This window comes from Portunus trituberculatus, chromosome 3, assembly GCF_017591435.1.
Source record: "Portunus trituberculatus isolate SZX2019 chromosome 3, ASM1759143v1, whole genome shotgun sequence".
NCBI classification, from domain to species: domain Eukaryota; kingdom Metazoa; phylum Arthropoda; class Malacostraca; order Decapoda; family Portunidae; genus Portunus; species Portunus trituberculatus.
This window is the reverse complement of record NC_059257.1, coordinates 6,944,722-6,955,254: the sequence shown is the minus strand read 5'-3', so window position 1 is coordinate 6,955,254 and position 10,533 is coordinate 6,944,722. Positions and strand designations below refer to the sequence as shown.

Genomic DNA, 10,533 nt, shown 5'->3' with positions numbered 1-10,533 from the left:
AATTGTAGTGTTTAGTATAAGCTAATGAATTACAACGATTATATTATTATTATTATCATTATTATTATTTTCTTTGCACATAAATATTCTTTCTTACTTAATCTTAATAAAGTTTTCACATAACCTTGTCTGAACTTATAATTGTTTACTAAGAATTAAGCAATAAAAAATCAAAAACTCCAAGACGTGTTAATTCTCAACTTCGTTTTTCGTGTTTGTAGGGAAAGTTTTAAAGAAGTTTTCGTGATTCTAGGGAAAAATTTCAAGAGTGATTTCGTTTATCTAGGGAAAGTCTGACGAAAGATTCTGCTTCATTAGTGGAGAGAGAGAGAGAGAGAGAGAGAGAGAGAGAGAGAGAGAGAGAGAGAGAGAGAGAGAGAGAGAGAGAGAATATTAAAGAAAGAAAAAAGAAAAGGAAATAAAAAAGAGAGAAAAAAAAGAAAAGAAAAAACGAAAAGCAAGAAGGAAAAGTAAGAAAAAAAAGAAAGTAAATAAATAAACTCATAATTACTTCAAGAATTCAAACACTACAAAATAAAAATATAAATAAATAAAAAAAAAACTAATCTTAACTAAACGCATTATTTCTGTACGATGTTTCACGACATATTTTGAAACGTCATGAATCAAAACAAAACAAAGCAAAACAAAAATAAACAATAATATATCTTTTATCCACTTCTCTAGCCTATCTTATTAATTCATTTACGTATTTTCAACTATCCATATCATTTTAAGGCTGTATTGTCCATTATAAGATCAAATAAGGAAAAGAAGTAAGAATAAATATAAATAGATAAAAGATTAATAAAAAAACTATTGATCTGGTTATGGGTTCGAAATTCCTCCTCCTCTTCTTCTTCTTCCTTTTCCTCTTCCTTTTCTTCTTTTGTCGCGTTTGTCTTGAGAGAACACGTATAAAATTTTCCTCTTGGCATTTTCTTCTCCCTCTTTACATCTTCTTCTTCTTCTTCTTCTTCTTCTTCCTCTTGACATATCATCTTCTTTCCTCTTGATATCTTCTTCTTTTCCTCTTGACATCATCTTCTTCCTCTTGACTCCTTCTATTCTCTTGATATCTTCGTTTCTCTTAACATATTCTTCTATTCTCTTGACTTCTTCTTCTTCTTCTTCTTCTTCTTCTTCTTTTTGCCGTGTTTGACTCGAGAAAATACGTATAAAATTCTCCTCTTGACATTTTCTCGTTTAATTCAATTCCAAGGTTAAATTATGTTGCTGCATTAATTTGATCACTGTTACGAGAGAGAGAGAGAGAGAGAGAGAGAGAGAGAGAGAGAGAGAGAGAGAGAGAGAGAGAGAGAGAGAGAGTAGTAGTAGTAGTAGTAGTAGTAGTAGTAGTAGTAGTAGTAGTAGTAGTAGTAGTAGTAGTAGTAGTAGTAGAGAGAGAGAGAGAGAGAGAGAGAGAGAGAGAGAGAGAGAGAGAGAGAGAGAGAGAGAGAGAGAGAGAGAGAGAGAGAGAGAGAGAGAGAGAGAGAGAGAGAGAACATAAACACAGATTATTACACCACAATAAAAATCAAAACACCACAAAAACAAAAACAAAACAATCAAAACAAACACAAAAACAAGATCAAGACCACCAAAACAGCAACAAGAGGAAGAAGAGGAAGAGGAGAGCGAGCGCGCGTGAGAAAGAGATAGAGAGAGAGAGAGAGAGAGAGAGAAAGATGGCAGGACTGGACCAGCACCACCACCACCACCACGGCCATCAGCATATACGAGGCCACTTTCCGAATCCTTTAGACGAGAAATTGCTCAAGATAATCCGAGAAAACCTGGTAAGATTCGGAACCGGAAATCCGAAGCGCCGGTTTGACATGAAGGGGAGAAATTTGACCAAAAGTTGACGTGTTTATGACGAGTCGCCGCCCGGTGTGAGCTCGTTTTACCCCAATGAAGGAATATTATGGGTTTTTACGGCTAATTTCACGTGTTTTTAGTCGTTTTTCATAACCTTGTGTCTTGTATTTGTTGTATTTGTGGTTATTTTCCTCATTTTATGTGGAAAATATGGTATTATTAATTTTTCCCTTGACGGTTAAACTGGAAAGAAATGTATTGTTTTGTTATGTTGTTTTATGTTATTTTGGTGTGTTTTCTCGTGTTTCGTCAATTCTACACGCTTTTAAAACTCGTAACTCACTCTATCTATCAGTCACAGTAAGCCAAAATATACAAACAAATTCAATTCATATTAAAGTCAATTTAGGTGAATCTAGGTGTATTTGCAAGCATTGCTCCTTGTTTCTACACTTTATCTTGCTTCATTAACGTGTATTGCTAGTTATGACCCACAGAAAGTAGTTAGGTTTGCTAGAAATTGAGATAAGGATGATATTGGCGTTTTGGTTGACTTGTGACATATCAAAAGGAAACTAAGGCATTCTGGGTAATGTTTTGAGGTCTTTTAGTGTGTTGTTAGGTTAGGTTAGACGTAGCCAGATTTTGGTATATATTATTTTATTTACTTTTTTTTTTTTTGTTAAGTTAGGTTAAGTTAGTTATGTTATTTAGATTTGACTATATTTGTGTTTTGTGGTCTGTGTCGCTTAGGGAAGTTGCATTGTGGGTATCTGGATGGTTTGGTTTGGCGGGTACAAATGGAAGGTTAGGTTGGTGTCAAAGTTAGGTGTGGTTAGGTTAGGTTAGAATTATATGGCTGAAATTTGTTATTATTTTTGTTTTGTTTATGTTACGTTAGGTTAAGTTGGGTTAGTTAAGTTTGATTAGGTTAAGTTTAGTTTAGTTAGATGAAATTTGATTAGGTTAAACTCAGGTATAAAATGGCAAAAAACCGTGATTATTTATTTTTCTAATCTTTTGACATGTATTGGGATATATTTCAATTTATCTGAATCATAACATTTGGCTGTAAAAAAAATTGTCACATTAGGATACGTTAGACAAGACTACTATTTTGATTTCTCCTACACAGATAGATGAAAATTTCTCAGTATTCATTTTAATTATCTTTTTAACAACTAGAATGAATAAATAATGGTTCTGTTACATTAGGTTAGGTTAGACAAGATTATTTTTTATTTCTCCTACACAGACAGATCAAGAGAGTTCCCAGAATTCATTTTATTTACCTTTTTGACGGCTAGAATGAATAAATGCTTCCTTTACATTAGGTTAAGTTAGAAAAGTTCCGTTGAGTTAGGTTAGACAAGATAATTATTTATTTTTCCTACACAGATCAAGAGTTATTAATTTTATCGACCTTTTTAACAAGTAGAATGAATAAACAGTTCCATTACATTAGGATAGATTAGAATAGCTCCATTGCATTGGGTTAGGTTAGAGATCATTATTATTTCTCAATTTCTCTGGCACGGACAGATTGAGAGTTCCCAGCATTCAATTTATTTACGTATCTTTTTAACAGCTACAATGAATAAATAGCTCCGTACTTATGGTTAGGTTAGATAAAGATTACTAGTTCTGTTTCTCCTTCAAAGACAGATGTAAAGTCCCCAGTTTTCATTTTATTTAGAGAGAGTTCCCAGTATTGATTTTATTTATATATCTTTTAAATAGTTAGAATGAATAAACAGTTCCGTTACATTAGCTTAGGTTAGACAAAGTTATAATTATTTCTACATTTCTCTTACTTACAGATCAAGAGAGTTTCCATTATCCTTTGTATTTATGTATCTTTTTAACGATTAGAATATATAAATAGTTCTGTTACATTAGCTTAGGTTAAAGAAGGTTATCATTATTTTTCCATTTCTTTTATACTTACAGATCGAGAGTTCCCATTATTCCTTTTTATTTATGTATCTTGTAAATAATTAGAATGAATAAATTGTTACATTACAATGAATTGGGTTAGACAAGGTTATTATTATTTTTCCATTTCTCTTATACAAATAGATTGAGAAAGTTTCCATTATTCTTTTAATTTATGTATCTTTTTAACGATTATAATGAATAAATAGTTCCGTTGAAATAAATTAGGTTAGACAAGGTTATTGTTATCTTCGTTCCTCCTACATAGATTGAGTTTTCCCAGCATTCTTTTTATTAATCTTTTAAACAACTAGAATGAATAAATTGTTTCGTTATGGTAGGTTAAAATCAAAATAGCTGAGATGCATTAGGTCACATTAGACAAGGTTATCATTATCTCCGTTTCTCCATCACAGACAGACCAAGAGAGTGAGCTGACAGAGGAGGAGCGATGGAGGTAAGCACAGTCATCATCACCTGTACAGTACGCCAGGTAACACTAATGAGTCACAGCCTGGCCAGGTGAAGGAAATCAACGTAAAATTCAATAATTCAATAATTCTCGTTATTTTTTAACTTTTTTATAGTGTTTTGTTTGCTTTTGTGATTTAAAGTGAGTGAATTTGTAGTAACTTTGTAATAATTGTGAGATTCAGGAAAAACGGTCTTATATTTGACTTCATATGATTAAAAGTGAAAGTTGAGAGGAAGTTGAGAGGTTTTAATTGACAATGTTGTAGTGTATTTGTCTTATAAGTAGTCCTAAGCCATTGAAACCTAACCAAACCTGACCCTGTTTTAATCTAACCTCACTTGATTTTACCCTAACCTGTCCTAACCTACTCAAAAAACCTCAATGAAACCTAATTAATTGAAACTTAACCCAATTTGATTTTTACCTAACCTCACTTTGCTTAATCTAACCCAACCCAACCTACTCAAAAAACCTTACCTCATCACATTTCTTCCCATCTAACCTCACCTCACCCAACCCAACCCAACCCCACTTATTCTATCCTAACCTAACCTAACCTCATCTTACCTTACCTTACTTTACCTTACCTCATCTCACCTCACCTAACCCGACACCCCAGACTAGAGCACCTGAAGCTACACGAGAAGCACCGCGGCCACGAGGAGATGCATGCGGAGATGGTGCTGATCCTAATGTTCGTCACCATCATATCACAAGTCGTCCTCATCGCGTGGAAGAAAAAACACTATAAATCATACCAGGTGAGAGAGAGAGAGAGAGAGAGAGAGAGTACCCAAGACCCTTTCAGTACCATGATTTATTTTCATTTTCATTCTGGTTACTATTTAGTGATTTTATACAGCTTCAGAAACTTATGTGAGGGATTAAAATAAATGACAGCTGGCCATTAACCTCTTCAGTACTGGGACACATTTTTCCTGAGTTTTGCTTATGATTAGAGGATTTTATTGACATTAGGAAGGGTCTATGGAGGTCGGAAGACTAGTAGCCAGAGTCTTCACTATTTTAATCTCCCACATAAGTCTTTGAAGCCATACAAAGTCACTAAACAGTAAGTAGAATGAATATGGAAATGTGTCATGGTACTGAAGGAGTTAATCTTTTGACCTCCATAGACCCTTCCTAATGTAAGTATAATCATCTAATCACACCCAAGAAATTAAGGTAAAAATGCTTCTCAGTACTGAAGGAGTCCATGAGAGGAAAGTTAACCAGACAAGACTCTTAATCAAGGAAAAGATGGAAGCAGGATTTTGTTTTCGTTTTCATGCCAGAGAGAGAGAGAGAATTCCCACTTCAAATGCAAGTTCCCTAAAAGATTGGTAGAGAATTATCCGAAAGCCAGGAACAAATGTCTGAAAACTGGTTAACCTCTTCAATACGGGATGCATTTTTTGAGTAAGATTAGACAATTTTATTTACATTAGAAAGAGTGTATGGGGATCAGAAGATTAATGGGCAGTCTTCACTATTTTAATCACCACATAGGCTTCTGAGGCTGTATAAAATCGCCAAATAATAAGGAGAATAAATATGAAAACACATCCTGGTACTGAAGGGGTTAATGTGACCCATAACACCTGACTATTTGACCACAATTATATAGTTTAAAATTTTCACCTTTTCTAAGTGAGCCAATGAACCACTATTAGAAAAACCATTATTATTTAGATTTATAGACTTCATGGTGTGCGTTTCAAATGGTGAGCATGATTAGTGTGTGTGCGGAATACCATTTAAATTTTCCACCCTCTATAAGTGAGCGAATAAAACACGACCATTAAAAATCCATTACTATTTAGGTTTGTAGACTCCATGGCGTGCGTTTCAAATGGTGAGCGTGATTGGTGTGTGTGTGGGTGATACCATTTAAATTCTCCGCGATTTCTAAGTTAACCAGCCATTAAAAAAACATTATTATTTAGGTTTACCGACTCCATGGTGTGCGTTTCAGATGGTGAGTATGATTGGTGTGTGGGTGATACCGTTCCTGCTCTGCCTCCATAACCACTGGTGGCGCTTTATCTTCATCTGGCTGCTCTTCTCCTCCATCACTGTCATTGTGGTGAAGAAAGCGCTGGAGAGACCCATCGATCCAAGCACACCAAGGTTAGTGATTCAGGTCTCTCTCTCTCTCTCTCTCTCTCTCTCTCTCTCTCTCTCTCTCTCTCTCTCTCTCTCTCTCTCTCTCTCTCTCTCTCTCTCTCTCTCTCTCTCCACTCTTTTTTTTTTTTCTTTCCATTAGTTTTTTTTTTCTTTACACTAGTTTTTTTTCTTTTCTTTTCGTTCCACTAGTGTTTTTTTTCCTTTTCTTTCCATTAGTGTTTTTTTTCTTTTCTTTTCATTATTTTTTTCTTCATTTTCTTTCCTCTAGTAATTTTTTCTTTTTTCCACTAGTGTTTTTTCTTTTCTTTTCACTAGTGGTTTTTATAATTTTTTTGTTACCCTTGGCCAATTTCCTAAAAAATAAATAAATAAATAAAAAAAGCAATTTGTGGTGTAGTGTGGTGGTATTTGAGTGCATTTCCTCTTCTGTAGTATTTGAGTGCATTTCTTCTGTAGTATTTGAGTGCATTTCCCTCTCATTCTGTAGTATTTGAGTCCATTTCCCTCTCCTGTAGTTTTTGAGTGTGCATTTCCCTCTCATTCTGTAGTTTTCAAGTCCATTTCTCTCTCCCTTTATGGTATTTGAGTGCATTTCTCTCTTCCTTCCTGGTATTCGAGTGTATTTCTCTCTCCTTCTGTAGTATTCAAGTGCATTTCCCTCTCCTGTAGTATTCGAGTGCATTTCCCTCTCCCTTTGTGATATTTGAGTGCATTTCCCTCTTCCTTTATGGTATTTGAGTGTATTTCTCTCTCCCGTTTAACAGACAGGTGTACAAATGGTTCCTACTGATATACAAGATCTGCTGTGGCCTTGGAGTGGTCGGGTACATGATCATAATGGTCACAATGATGGGATTCAACCTCCTCTTCTCCGTCAAGGCTAATGTGTGGATGGACACTGGCTTGCTCCTCATCTTCTATGGTCTTTACTATGGTGTGCTGGGAAGGGATATTGCTGAGGTGTGTGCTGACAAGATGGCATCACACATAGGGGTAAGTATTGTAAGGTGTGTGTGTGTGTGTGTGTGTGTGTTTACCTAGTTGTAGTTTTACAGGGCCTGGGCTTTATGCTCGTGTGGCCCCGTCTCCATATCTACACTTATCCAATTTTTCTTTAAAACTATGCACACTCGTTGCTGACACCACTTCCTCACTCAAACTGTTCCAAGTCTCAACACATCTTTGCAGGAAATTATATTTTTTAACATCTCTCAGACATCTTCCCTTCCTCAGTGTGTGTGTGTGTGTGTGTGTGTGTGTGGGGTGAGTATACTGTTAAAAGGTATGTGTGCATGTGTGTGTGTCTTTTTACTAAGATAATAGATAAAATATAAGACAGTTCAGGTTAATGTAGTGAAATTGACAGGCAAGACAAGACACACACAGGCAAGAGACCAAAATAGGATAATAAAGAATGATAGGTAGAAACATGAAAGCAACAAAAACTGATAACAAAACAAATAGACAAAACGACAGAGAGTAACGATTAATGTACTGAAATTTGAAACAAGAGACAGGAAAGAGAATAAAAAAGAATGAATAAAGGTAAAAAAAAAAAAAAAATAATAATAATAATAAAGAAAAATAAACAAAATAACAGAAAGTACAAGTTAAAACACTGAAATCAAAAGACAAGAGACAGAAAAACAATAACAAAAATAACAAAGACAAAAACAGGTAGAAATTAAGGTAAAAATATTGTAAACCGACAACTAACACTTCCTTCCCCCCCCTGCAGTACTACACCCCACACGGCATGCCCACCCGCACCCTGGAGCCTGGGGTGTGTGCGGTGTGTGGCAACCCCCAGCTGGTGCCTGAAGGGGAGGAGGGCATCATAGAGAACACCTACAGGCTCTCTTGTGGCCACACCTTCCACGAGTTTTGTATCCGTGGCTGGTGCATTGTGGGCAAGAAGCAGATGTGTCCGTACTGTAAGGAGAAGGTGCGTGTGTGTGTCTGTTTGTATGTGTGTGTTTGTCTGTATTGTAAAGAGGTGTGTGTGTGTGTGTGTCCGTTTGTGTGTGTTTACTGTCTGTATTGTAAAAAGAAGGTGCGTGTGTGTGTCTGTTTGTATGTGTGTGTTTATTGTCCGTATTGTAAAGAGAAGGTGTGTGTGTGTGTGTGTGTGTGTGTGTGTGTGTGTGTGTGTGTGTGTGTGTGTGTGTGTGTGTGTGTGTGTGTGTGTGTGTGTGTGTGTGTGTGTGTGTGTGTGTGTGTGTGTGTGTGTGTGTGTGTGTGTGTTACAGAGTTCGAGTGGGACTCTTTGTGACCTGTCTCCATATCTACATTTATCCAACTTTTCCTTAAATTTGTGCACACTGTCTGTTGCTACAATCTCTTCACTCAATCGGTTCCAGATCTCCACTGTCCTTTATACAAAACTAAACTTTTTAATGTCCCTCAAACATTAACTTTTCATTCTCTCCGCAAGTTCACAACTGGGACACATTTTACCTTGAGATTTGTGTACAATTAGACCATTTTATTGACATTAGGAAGGGTCTATGGAGGTTAAAGGATTAATGGCCACAGTCTTCACTATTTCAATCCCCCACATAAGTCTCTGAAGCTGTTTAAAATCACCAAATAATAAACAGAATGATACAGTAACATATAGTTATCTAACCTAACCTAACCATCAGTCATTCTCTCCGCAGGTTGACTTGAAGAGAATGTTCTGCAACCCGTGGGAGAAACCTCATGTGTTCTATGGGCAGCTACTGGACTGGGTGAGGCTCCTGGTGGCGTGGCAGCCGGCCATTATCCTCCTCGTCCAGGGCATCAATAATTATCTCGGCCTTCAGTAGTGGTAGAGGGCGCTGCGTCTAGTCACTGGGTTATACTGTGTGGTAAATGTTTGTGTGCGTCATCTTTGTTTTCTTTTCTCTTTTCCATTTTTTTTTTATGTGATTTTTTCCTGCTTTTTCTCTCCTTATCTTTTTGTTCATCATCTTTTTCTTTTCTTTTTCGTTCTTCGTATTTTCTTTTTTTGGATGCGATTTTGTCCTAGTTTTCCTTTTTTTTTTCTTCTCTCTCTTCTTTTGTCATTTGATTATACTGTGTGGTAATTTCTTGTGTTCCTCACCTACATTATCTTTTTCTTTTCTTGCATTCCTTTTAATTTTTGTATGTGATTTTGTCCTGCTCTTTTTCTCTCCTTTTCTTCTTCTTCTCCTTTTTTTCCTTTTTTTAGTCACTGGGTTAAACTTTGTGGTAACTTTATGTACATCACCTTCATTTTCTTTTCCCTTTTTTCCATTTTCTTTTTCATATGGTAATTTATTTTATTTTTGTGTGGCAATTAGTTTGTGTTCATCATCTTTCTTTTCTTTTCATTTTGTATTTTCTATCTCTATATGTGATGATTTTGTCTTCCTTTTCTCTTCTTCTTCTTTTGTTCTGCTTTTCTCTCCTTTTCTTTTCTTTTTGTGTGGTAACTGTGTTCGTCACCTTCATTTTCTTTTTGTATTCTTTATTCCATTTTCTTTCTTTTTTATATGGTTTGATTTCATTCTACCTTTTTTTCTCCTTTTCTTCGTTTTTTTAAGTCATTTGGTTATATTTTGTGGTAACTGTTTGTGTTCATCACCTACATTTTCTTTATCTTTTCTTTTTTTCCATTTTCTTTTCTTATATGTGGTAATTTTATCCCGTTTTTCTCTCCTTTTCTTTTTTCATGTTTTGTAATAGTTTGTGTTTGTCATCTGTGTTCTCTTTTCCATTTTTTCCTTCTTTTCTTTTTTGTCTTAATGCTTTGTAATAGTAAATTTTTGTCCTTTTCTTTTCCTTGTCTATCTACGTTTATTGTGATAGTTTTCCTGCATCTTTGGTTTTTTTTTTCTTCATTTTCTTCTTTAGATATAGTTTTTTTTTCCGTCTCTTATTCCTGTTCTCTTTTATCTCTTTCCTTTATTTATGGCAGTGTTTTTTTTTTCTCTGTATTTCGCTTCCTCTCTCTTTTGTTTCTCCATTTTTCCTTGTGCTTCATTCTTTTATCCTGCTTTATCTCTCTCTCTCTCTCTCTCTCTCTCTCTCTCTCTCTCTCTCTCTCTCTCTCTTTGTAAATACCAAAGCAAAAACTGGATTCCAAATTATTTATAGATTTCACTGCCTCTTTTTATTTATTTTTCCTCCTATTTCTGCATTTAGTGTGTGTCTTCATGTCTCGCTAA

At 35.3% G+C, this 10,533-nt stretch overlaps 2 protein-coding genes across 3 annotated transcripts in view; both read left to right on the top strand.

The window, feature by feature from the left end:
• The window catches only part of LOC123510016 (glutamate-gated chloride channel-like), a 13,255-nt gene extending 13,075 nt beyond the window's left edge, over nucleotides 1-180 (top strand). For both annotated transcript variants that reach the window (XM_045264719.1, XM_045264710.1), the window contains exon 10: nucleotides 1-180. This exon is cut by the window's left edge. The gene's annotated coding sequence lies outside the window, so the exon portion shown is untranslated.
• A 1,460-nt stretch (nucleotides 181-1,640) lies between these two features.
• Nucleotides 1,641-9,703, top strand: LOC123508937 (RING finger protein 121-like). Its single transcript, XM_045262974.1, has 7 exons — nucleotides 1,641-1,799; nucleotides 4,173-4,213; nucleotides 4,851-4,992; nucleotides 6,207-6,361; nucleotides 7,123-7,351; nucleotides 8,097-8,303; nucleotides 9,019-9,703. Exons 1-7 carry the CDS (start codon nucleotides 1,689-1,691, stop codon nucleotides 9,166-9,168), a joined length of 1,035 nt encoding a protein of 344 aa, XP_045118909.1. The 5' UTR covers nucleotides 1,641-1,688; the 3' UTR covers nucleotides 9,169-9,703.
• The last annotated feature ends 830 nt before the right edge of the window (nucleotides 9,704-10,533 follow it).